This window comes from Stegodyphus dumicola, chromosome 9, assembly GCF_044657685.1.
Source record: "Stegodyphus dumicola isolate Sdum_Otavi_A_Nest chromosome 9, ASM4465768v1".
NCBI classification, from domain to species: Eukaryota; Metazoa; Arthropoda; class Arachnida; order Araneae; family Eresidae; genus Stegodyphus; species Stegodyphus dumicola.
This window is the reverse complement of record NC_140776.1, coordinates 112152694-112164911: the sequence shown is the minus strand read 5'-3', so window position 1 is coordinate 112164911 and position 12218 is coordinate 112152694. Positions and strand designations below refer to the sequence as shown.

The 12218-nt window shown below is 36.7% G+C and overlaps 1 protein-coding gene across 2 annotated transcripts in view; it reads right to left on the bottom strand.

The window, feature by feature from the left end:
* The window catches only part of Rip11 (Rab11 interacting protein), a 153255-nt gene that overhangs the window by 64086 nt on the left and 76951 nt on the right, over nt 1-12218 (bottom strand). For both annotated transcript variants that reach the window (XM_085823922.1, XM_085823923.1), the window contains exon 3: nt 6609-6711. In XM_085823922.1, coding sequence (XP_085680048.1) covers nt 6609-6711 — 103 coding nt within the window. The remainder of the gene's footprint in view (nt 1-6608; nt 6712-12218) is intronic.

The following is a 12218-nucleotide window of genomic DNA, read 5'->3' as shown; positions in this document are numbered from 1 at the left end:
GTACTTTTCAAGTGCGCTGTGGTGAAGCAATCTCTTCAAAAAAAGTGATTTACAGTGGAGTAGCTCAAGGCAGTGTTTTAGGACCGAAGCTTTTTACAATATTCATAAATGATATGCCTCTACCTTTTCATTCTAATATACTCAAATATGCCGACGACACAGTCATCCTCACCAGTTCACGAAGTCCAAATAATGCTTTAGAGAAACTTCAGCTCCAAGTCAACATTATTAACAAATTTTGTCAAGACTGGAAAATCAAACTAAATACTGATAAATGCTACGTAGTTCTCTTTCGCAGATACAGAAAAAATATCCCAGTGAATATAAATATAAATATCCGACTCAATAACCAAGATATTCCTGTTGCCAACTCCTATAAATACTTAGGTGTCTATATTGACAAAACCCTAAATTTCAAAGATCATATTCAATATGTTACAAATAAGGCTAACGCTGCTTTCATTGCTCTCTACTCATTAATTGGAAGAAACTCTAAGTTAAACCTCCGTACCAAGAAAAATATATACATCTCACTTATTCGCCCAATAATCCTCTATGCAGTTCCAGCCTGGGCTACTGCCCGAAAAATAGACAGACAAAAATTAAATGTACTTCAAAACAAAATCTTACGTAGCATAGTGAACGCACCCTGGTTCGTGCGAAATTCTCAAATTCACAAAGACCTGGATATCAACCCAATTCACGACCAAATCCTAATTTCTGCACACAACTTCTTTGAAGATATGAGAAATTCTCCCTATGAAGCTATTAAATCGCTTACAGACTATGACCCTACTATTGAGAACGTAGTGAAAAGACCTCGAACGATCCACCACAATTCTAAGTGGTAGTAGTGTATATAATGAAAATAAATAAATAAATAATTTTTTTTTTTTAAACTATTTCTTTGCAGTTACTATTCAAGAAAGATGAACTTTGCAAAATTAGGACTTTATTTTTCATCGATGAATTCTTCGTTTTACTACTTATTTAACCAAGATTTTTACTTTTACTTTTTATTTTTACTATTTCGTATCGTGTGTTTTAAAATCAAAGTTCGTGGTAACACCAAGTGCTTACTCTCACTCATTAGCCCTAGTGAGCTACATGACCTCATTTTCGCCTTTTACAGTTTCCTATTCATTTAATGATTATATCGCAAGTTTAGAAGATTTTTAAGTGTTTCAAAAGACATAGGACTCTTAAATTCACAACTAGATGTTGCTTTTACTTTGTTCGAACTTTATTTATTGTCAAAAACTACAAAAACTCCATTTTTCGAACTCTGACTCCTCGACCAATCTAAATGCCGGACGCTGATCACGTGTGTCTGCTCTTCTTGACTCACGCAGAAGCTTAGACTTTCATTTCGCTTCTCGCCACCATTTACGTATATAATCACTCATGCTATGCCATGATATGCAATTTAGCAAAACTTATTTTATGAGTTCTCTCATTTATTGATCTCGCCTTCGGGCGCGGTGTATTTTTAAATACACCTCTTAAATTTTTAACTTTATGGCCTATGGTAAAATGATAATATACTGGTAAGAGCTCCTAGTAGCTAAAGAGAGCAGTAAAGATATGATCCAAGATCCAAGAAGTAAAATTGTTCGCAGGCGCTTCATAAGCATTTCAGTGCAATAACCGAATAGTTATGACACAAAGGACGCATTTGGATGACTTTTTACGTGGTAGAATTATCAGCCGGAAAAGCTATAAAAAATATTAAATTAAAAAGGTAGCTGTATTTCCGTTAAGCCTAATTCTGCTATGGCTGAAGGAGATGAAAGTAAACAAGCCGAAACTAATGCAACATCTGCGACTGTCGCCAAGGTCAGCATCAAAATTCCTCCTTTTTGGAAACCTGACCCCAAAATATGGTTTCTTCAGATTGAATTCCGAAACGCCGGAATTACGGCTGATCAAACAAAATACGATTATGTAGTCAGTTCTATTGAAAAGGGACATTGTCACAAATCTCTGATATTCTCACCAAACAACCAGACAACGGCAAATATCCAGCCATTAAAAAAAGGCTGATTGAAATTTTTGCCGACTCTGAAACACAGAAAACCCGAAAACGTCTGACCGAATTAGAACTGGGTGATAAGAAACCATCCCAACTTCTCTGCGAAATGCGTAACTTTTCGGCTGAGAAAGTGCCAGATGAATTTTTAAAAACTTTGTGGATGCAACGACTACCACTTGATATGCGGAGCATTTTATCTGTAAGCAGTGATGATTTGTCCAAATTGTCTACAATGGCTGACAAAATATGGGAATGAAATCCCAATCCATCCCAGGTAGCTCGCATTGTTTTTTCCCCATCTGATAACATTACCCCCGAAGATTTACAGAAGCAGATATCAAACTTGACACTGCAGATAGCAGAAATGAATACGCGTAGAAATTCCAGTCCACAAAGACGACAATACAGGTCGAATTCTAGAAATCGTTTCAAAAATAACAATGACCCAAATAATTATTATTTTTATCAACGCTTTGGTGAGAGAGCGTACAAGTGCACCCCACCATGTAAATACCAGGTCTCGAAACAGGAAAACTGATTCCCCGGCCTTCGATGACGATAGAAAGTCAAGGGGTACAGCTGAGTCGTCTATATATTCGTGACAACGCATCAGCAACCCATTTTTTAATTGACACTGGGGCAGAAATATCGGTTATCCCACCATCATCATCGGAAAAAAAGAACTATGGCTAAGCTTGAGTTATTCGCAGCTAACGGTACAACAATCAAAACATACGGTCAAAAATTATTGGAGCTCGATTTAAGGCTACGCAGATCTTTCAAATGGCCTTTTATCATTGCGGACGTTAATAAACCTATCGTGGGAATAGACTTTCTTTCACATTTTAATTTGTTAGTCGATAGTAAAAACAGGAAATTAATCGATGGCACCACCTCATTAATGGCTAAAGGTACTTTGTGTAACAATAGCGCCACTCCTAAATTCATTGCTAATACTTTTCAAAACCCATATAGAGCCATCCTAAACAAATTTCCTGACTTACTTAAACCCAACATAAAAAACAGTAAAATTAAAGAACATGATGTGCAACATTACATCGAAACCAAAGGTAACCCCGTATCCTTTAAAGTCAGAAGACTTTCACAAGAAAAGTTGATTGCCGCGAAAAAGGAATTGGATTATATGTTGCAAGAAGGTCTCTGCAGACCACCGAAAAGCAGCTGGTCAAGTCCATCACACATCACTTTAAAAAAATCCGGTGACTGGAGACCATGTGGCGATTACCGTGGCCTTAATGCAAATACTGTACCAGACCGTTACCCACTACCATTTCTAACTGACTGTACTCACATTCTGCACGGAAAAACGATTTTTTTCAACCATTTAATAAGAGCATACCAACAGATTCCTGTTCATGAAGCTGATATTCCGAAGACAGCAATCACAACACCTTTCGGACTTTTTGAATTTCCTTACATGACATTTGGCTTACGCAATGCTGCACAAACCTTCCAAAGATTTATGAACACAGTGATTAGCGGCCTAGACTTTGTATTTTGCTATCTCGACGACATTCTCATCGCCCTCCAGATGCTGAAACACACAAAAAACATCTTGAATTAATCTTGCAAAGACTCAATAACTATGGACTGTGCATAAACATTGTAAAATGCAAATTTGGCTTGAGTAAAGTTGAAATTTTAGGATATGAAATATCAACGGAAAGAATCAAGCCACTTCCATCCAAAGTCGATACAATTAAAGAATATCCTAAACCAGAATCCTTCACAAGCTTCCGCAGATTTTTGGGCATGGTGAACTTTTACCATCGTTTCATTCCAACTTGCGCCAAACTACAACAACCTCTGACAATCTTGCTTAAAGGAGCAAAGAAAAACAGCAAAATCCTCTAAATTGGACCGAAGATGCGCAGAACGCTTTCACTGATATCAAAAACGCACTGTGCAACTCTGTAATGTTAGTTCACCACAATCAAATGGCGCAGATCACCCTAACTACAGATGCATCTGATTCTGCCGTGGGTGCTGTGATTCATCAACTATCTAATAATGAAAAACAATCGCTAAGGTTTTTCTCCCGATCCCTATCACCAACACAGAGAAATTACAACGCATACGATCGAAAACTACTTGCAATCTACCTAGCGGTGAAGCATTTTAAACACATTCTGGAAGGACGATCATTTACTATCTTCACTGATCATAAACCTATCACTTACGCCTTCCACCAGAATTTAGATAAGGCCTCTCCAAGACAAGTACGACAGTTGAACTACATTGCTGAATTCACTACAGACATACGCTACATTTCTGGAGAAGAAAACATTGTAGCTGACACGCTATCGAGAATCGACACCATCGCTATCCCACCTCCAATTGATTATACAGTTATAGCAGATTGCCAGGAGGATGAAGACCTCAGGATTCTCAAATCAAATTCCAGTTTCAAAATAGTACTAATTCCTATTCCGGATAGCAATAAGAAAATTTACTGGGATACCTCCACTAATTTCAACAGGCCATACATTTCTAAAGAATTTCGCGAACAAGTATTTCTTTCTATACATAACGTATCCCATCCTGGGATTCGTGCAACAAGCTGGTGACAAAAAGATTCATTTGGCCTGGCATAAACAAAGACTGTCAGCAGTGTTCCAGAGCATGTCTGCAATGCCAACGAGCCAAAATTCACAAACATATCCATGCTCCAGCTGCTGAATTCAAAGTTACCAATCAACGTTTCAAGCACCTTAATATCGATATCGTTGGACCTTTACCATCTTGCAAAGGTTTTAGGTACCTGCTTACCATCATCGATAGATTCACTCGGTGGGTCGAAGCTGTACCTTTGGAAGACCAAACTGCAGAGTCCGTCGCAAATGCGCTCCTCGCGACTTGGATTTCGAGATTTGGAATTCCAGAAAAGATAACATCTGACCAAGGTCGACAATTTGACAGCCAACTCTTCAGATCCTTGAGCAAATACCTAGGCTTCAAGACTAACAGCACCACGGCTTATCATCCACAATCTAATGGTTTAATAAAACGGCAACATCGAACCTTGAAAAACAGTCTAAAATCCCACCTGCAAAAGACAAATTCTTGCACTGACGTCCTACCTTTGATTCTTCTTGGCATTCGATCCACCATTAAGGAGGATTTCCATTGTTCTTCTGCTGAACTTGTGTACGGTTCACCAATCTGTTTTCCTGGAGAATTTTTCAGTTGTGTCCCCACTGTTACGCATTCAGATTTTATACAAAAATTGCAAAGTCACATCCAAAACCTAAAACCAACACCAACAACCAGCCATAAAAAAAAAAAAATTTTTTTTTTCGTGCACAAGGACTTAGCAAATTGTTCACACGTATTCATCTATAATAACATAATTTCATCTTCTCTTCAACCACCTATCTCGGACCATATTTAGTTAAAGAACGTTTTGAGAAATCTTTCGATGTGGAAGTTTCAGGAAAAATTAAAAGGATATCGATAGATAGACTGAAAACATGTTTCAGCCTCAAGAATGAAACAACAACAAATCTCCCGACACATGAAGCTGATAACTCCAAAATCTCACCTCCACTTCCTGGAGACAATGATTCTTCCCAAGATATTCATCCTAGAAACACAAAAGCTGGACGAAAGGTGAGATTTCCTGCATACCTGAAAGATTACGAGGTATAACGCTATCACTGGGAAGGGGGGGTGTGGCGACATCATTCGCGTATCTGTGGATATATCTGTATCTGTATCGCGTATCTGTATCTGTGGATTCTCGCATGCAATTTTCTTTTCGCCAGAATGGCAACATGAAGCAAAAGAGAAGAAAAAGAACGATGACAGATTTTTTGTCTGTGTAGTTCTATATCTAAAAAATGTAAACAAATATTAATCTTATTGGAGTAAGAGCAATGTTTAACATTTCCTATGTTCAAGACATCCACAGTTTCATTCTTGCATTAATTTGAAAAGCAGAGAATCCAAAATAAACCGTTAGATTTTACAGACTATACGTAATTATTATCTACCAAATATGTGGTCAGAGTGATATTCTTCATTTTGCGAAACCAGCGAACTTATTTTATGGCTTGTTTCTTGACTGGCATTCAAGAACTTGTTCATATTTTCTCGAAATTTCTCACTGATGAATTATATTTGGCCATAGGCTATACAGATTTTGTGCATTTCATATTCTTGATACACTCAATTAAATGATATTTAAGAAACTGTCAAGAAGTAGACCATATTTCCGATAATGAAGCCAGATAAACATTAAATATATAACAGGCCTTCAACGAAATCATACCAATAACTGCTATGACGAGCCGTAACTTTTGATGCCAATACTTAGCTGCAGCAGATTGGCAACAAACATTGTGTTCTGTTTCTCTCGTGAGATAGTGGTATGCGAAACCGTAACTCGTAACGCACCTGCATTTTCTGTAAAGAAATTTATCTTTTTATTACTCTTATGAAAAGCATTTTTCTTGCCACATAACATAAGAATCGAATCTGTTTTACTGAAAGTAAATGATCGTGGATTTCCGTTAATGACTTAATTTTATAAGAAAAACTGAGAAAAAATACTTACAAGTCACATTCCTCGTACCATTCAGGATCTGATACCTTTTCCTTAACAGAAGTCTGAAATTTTTCCTTCCCCATCTGAATAAGGACGAATACATCATTGGTACCTAATTGTCCCAAAATAAGAAACAATTACTAATATGTACTATTATTCTTATTTTGAAAAGAACTATTCTTTTTTAAATAATGACTTTATTTTTTAAATTAAACGCTGTCAGAAATTTTGGTACTTGTCTTCTGTAGTGGCTTAGGCCAGAAAATACGGCATTAACGCAGTCCAGGCTTAGGAAATTGCAATTTGTAAACATTCACGAAAACAAAACTCCGAACGGTAAACGATAAATCAGAAATTCATTCAATATCTATATAACACAAGTTATTTAATATACACATATTATAGGGAATTTAAAATGCATTTATATTTATTATAGTGTTTAATACAATTTTGGCAGCAATCTACTTAACAACACAGTTAAATTTAACGTATTTAGTGCGCGTTCATTAATTATTGTATTTAATACAATTACATTGGCAATTTATTTAACATAACAATATACATAAACATTACAGAAAATTCTGTTTATTATTAAACATATCGGAAAATTTTATCTATTATTTTATTCAATACAATTTATTGAAAATATTTATATAAACACACTAAAAAATTCCTTCTTTAACAAACTCTTTTCGGCGACCCAGAAATGACTGCTAAAAGTGCCTCAACATAGACAAGCAACTTTTTTCCCCGTTGAGGGATGATTAAGAATAGTAAGCTGAATGAGTATTTTACAATGAAATACCCCTATACACTGACTACCAATAAGTATTTGAACACCTGTGATAGAAAAGAAAAACTAACTTTATTCAAAATCAATAGTTGGTAGAGCCTCTACGAGAGGTAATTACAGCGTGGACACTCCGGGGCATACTTTCCACAAGTCTTTGTATGACAGCTAGTGGTATTTTCTTCCACTCGGCTTGGAGAAGACAAAGAAGTTCCTTCACGATTTGCATGGGTAGTGCACCCCTGAATTCGGCGATGCAACTCGTCCCAGAGATTCTCGATAGGGTTCAGGTCTGGACTCTGGGCAGGCCAGTCCATTCGATGAACTCCATTGGCACCATACCAAGCCTTAGTTAACCCTTCACACGCGCATCATTGCACTACGTTAGTACACGCGCGGGACAAATTTTACCTCAGTGTTTGTTTTTCGAAGTTCACCCCCCCCAAAGGTATAAATAAATGCATTTTCTTTTTTTAAATGGCTGTATAAATGACTAATTTTGAATTTGTGAATAAATGAATTTGTGAATTCTGTTAAGTTTTTGAATTCTTTTTTGCAGTTTTAATTTGAGATAATCTTACTTTAAGTTATACAAACATTTCCATACTGGTTACCTAAACTAAGCCATAAGAATCAAAATTTAAGCAAAACTACTATCTTATGTAAGATGCATATATGATTTCTTATATTAGAAAAATCAGTTTTCATATGTACATATTTTTAAACATAAGTGTTTATTATAAAGAGTGGTTTGATAAAGCACTAGATGAATATGAAAAGGCTGCATTCTTACTATCTTTTTCCCTAAAACTCAATATAATGTCATACAATTATTCATATCAAAAAATAGATTCTAAATATGAATATTAAAAAATATAAATAACACATTTGATCGATGAATAATAAAAGCATTTATACCTGCAATGTTCATTAGTCCGAAAAATACCGTTACAGGCCAGCGGCGGCATTTTCTTGAAACAGACTAAGTTCCACATAACTCATCAACACTATAAACATCACCTTTTGTAGAGTGTCAAAAAGTTATCATTTCGAGCTTGAGCCGGTCTTTAGACAATGGATCGATTTGATTATCCTCATGCATGGATGATAGAACAAAAGCCGATTTACTCTTTATTGGAACATACATGAAGTAAGTGTTAATTCTTTATCTCTAAACCCAAAACACGAAGAATACAGAAGCCTGTTTTATTTGACAGAACTTTTTCTGGAATTTCACGCTTATCTTTTCGAAGTGTCCCAAAACATGTCAATTTGTGCTTTTTCAATAATGCATTGGCCAAAGGAATGTTCATGTAACAATTGTCCATAGTTATATTTCTTTCAGTGCCACTTATGGGTGCAATAAGTCTTTGTACAACATCCAATGCCACTTTGATTGTCTATATAGTCCGACAGGCTGCTAACCTGCATAAATGTCTAGGTTGTATGCATAAAATGTATGTGAATCGCACAAAGTAAAAGTTTTTATTCCATATCTTAGTAGCTTACTTTTTATATATTGTCTGAATTGATACCTTTCTCAAAAGGGTTCTAATTTTTCGTTTATAGTTCAATATTCAGATAACGAATATATTTTTCGTATGTTTTTGATAAATATTTCAAAAACATTTCTAATAAGTGCAAGTCTAGCCGTCATCTTTCGCTCTGCTCGTAAATTTATGTCATCAAACCAATACACCTCAACAGGAAGTGGAATCGGTTGATAGACATTGCTATTTTGAAAAACAGTTATTCCGCTTCCATCAGCTGACCGCAAATCTTTGTTTTGAGGAGTGCTATTCTCAGCACTCCACCGTAACATAACAGGAAAAACAACGTCTTCAATTAAGCTACGTTTGTCTTTTGTGCATCACGTTCTCTAGAGAATTTGCTTCTTTATTGATGAAATGTAAATTTTTGTTGATTTCACCAAATCTTCCATTATTTCTTCATCAAAAATTTGCAATAAACACTCAGTTGGATTTTTTAAATTTCTAAAGCTTTTCTTGACACCGGGTAAATGTGTCACTATATTGTGCGGCCGTGTCCAAACGTTTTTCGAGGGTAATTTTTTACTTCAAATTGTTCCATCTTTTCAAACATAAAAATCCTCTGATGTCAAAAAGATATGCTGCCTAAATCATGTGAATCATCATATTACTGGTCACAATCAGTTTCGCGAGCACTTTCAGAAATATTATTGCACTTACAATCGGAATCATCAATTTCGCTATCAGTTTCAACATTAGCGAGAAGAACCCGCAGTCGTTACTGTTCCCGCTCGTACGCACTCATCTCAATGAATATCTCTCTAGAAGTGAAACGTTACTACACGCGCGGGGTAGCTACAATCCCCCGAAAACACAAAAAACACAAAATCCCAAGGACCCGGGGAAAATTCATCTGGACGACCCCTTTCTAACCTTGATCTTGAAAGGTGCATGAAGTACTAGAAAGGTCACGTACGACCTTCCCTTATTTTCTAAGAAAAGACTACACGTGGGTTGGATTTTACCCCAGCGCGTGTGCTGACGGGTTAACGTCGAAACATGACAACTGGCATTGTCGTCCTGAAAGTAACAGGGGTCCAACCCGTAAAACTGTCACAACGTAGGAAGCACATTGTCATCCAAAATAGTGCAGTAGGCATCGGAGTTGAGCTTACCATGAATGGGGACCAAGGGTCCCAGCCCATACCAGAAGAAACACCCCCAGACCATAATTCCACCTCCGCCGAACTTGACTGTTGGCACAATGCATTCTGGCAGGAGACGTTCTCCATGTAGACGCCAGACGGTAAAGGGTAGACGGCAGACGCCAGACGCCTGCCATCCAGGTAGACGCCAGACGCCTGCCATCCGAACTGTAAAGGGTGAACCTTGATTCGTCATTCCAAAGAACCCGTTTCCACTGATCTACGGTCCAATTTCGATGTGCTTTGCACTACATTAACCGAGCAGCGCGGTTGGACTTTGTGATCAAAGGCTTATGGGCAGCAGCACGATCATGAAAACCAATCAGATGTGCTTCCTTAGGGATGGTATTCATTGAAACAATATTCCCGGATGCCTGTTGAAACTCCTCGCGTATGAGGGCCATCGGTTGGTCGCGAGATATGTCCCTTAAGGATCGGCCACATTTGTGATACCCGATAATTATACCTTTCTCGAAATCAGAGAGCTCCAAACTGCGAGGCATCTTGCATGCGACTAAAGCCGATGCTGTTTTCTACACGATATATACCGGCAGAGTCCGTGACGTACCTTAGGACCGCAGATATCGTCATTTGCATAGGTGTCCAAATACTTATTGGTAGTCAGTGTATTGACACAAGGCAATCACGATAAACCATTTTGATCGTTAACCGAGTGCTTCTTGCATGCGCAAATCGGTAACCATCTGTTTCTTGACAATGCAGAAAGAGCCAAATCCACTGTCTTGCCAGGAGAGCATAACATAAGTACCGCAATATAAAAAAAACTTGATGTAAAATTATTCCTTAATTTAAAATAATTAACAAGAAGCTTAATCGCATGAAATAAAAATATTTTCAGTTATTCAAATTGAATTAAATCGATTTCTGAAGCTATAAAAATATAAGGGAACGAGAAATAGTCAATATTGCTTATCTTAATAATTAATTTTCAGTTAAATGTCTCACGATTTCCTTTTCCCTGCAAACAAGCTGGCAGCATAAAATTTTCGTAGTCCCCACTACTGATTACGAGCTGGCCCAGCTGTAGCATTTTCGGCTCTCTAGGCGTTCAGAAGAGTAGGCGGTCCTGCATAATTTACATACTAGTACAGTGGACTCTCGATTATCCGGGATAATGCAAGGTCTTTTTGAAAGGAGAGTTCTCATTAAGATGACCTTGGCTAATGCCGGGGAAGCAAGTCACGGATAATGAAAAACTCGGATAATCCAAACGATACATTTTCATGCATATAGTATATGTTTATTTCTTAAAAAATTAGTGTTTGCTTTATTTTTAAGAACGATTAAATACTTGTCAAAATTCACTGCGTATTTTCCGAAATGCTATTTTATCATTGTATTCAAGTCCCCTCTGATCGACAAAATGCAACAGAGCTTTTACAGAACCCATTGACTAATGTAATTGACAGTATTTTCTTGGCTTGTATTTTCAATGCCATTCTGTGGATTTTCTGTTCTTGAGACGATATCCCTATCACTCAAGTATTGAAAGCCAGACTCAGTCGAATCGCAATGGAACCATTCCTCGATGATTTCCCAGTCGACATTTTCGAAGCATTTTACGTTTTTAATTTTTTGAAATACAACTTCAGTTATTACCTCAACTTTTTCACAATTAAATAAATCTCTGACTTCTATATTAAGATGGCTCTTTTTCCATGATCGAATGAATGTTACTGTGCTTAATTTCTACTACTCTGGCGCATAACGTTGAGTGCGTGCGTGGGAACTGTTAAGTACGAATAATCCGTACCCGGATAATAAGGAGTACACCGTATTTCAAACAATAGCATACTTTAATATAGTTAATTAGAAATACAACACCTTTAATTTCTATGACTTTAAGTGACTTTCATAAGATACTGTTGTCGATGACGTCCTCATAATGTAATTATTAAAAAATATAACTCTTTTTACACCAACAAATGCAGAAAATTCCGTTTTTCTTGACTTAAACACGTCATCAAACATGTTTTTATCAATTTAAACTCACAGTCAGTTGATTCTTGTACTGTATTTTCATTAAAAAAAATTAACAAGAAGCATCGCCTGTTAATTAATAATTTTAAGTATGTCAACCAAACTTTCCAGTATCCCAGTTAAGTAGGAAAGA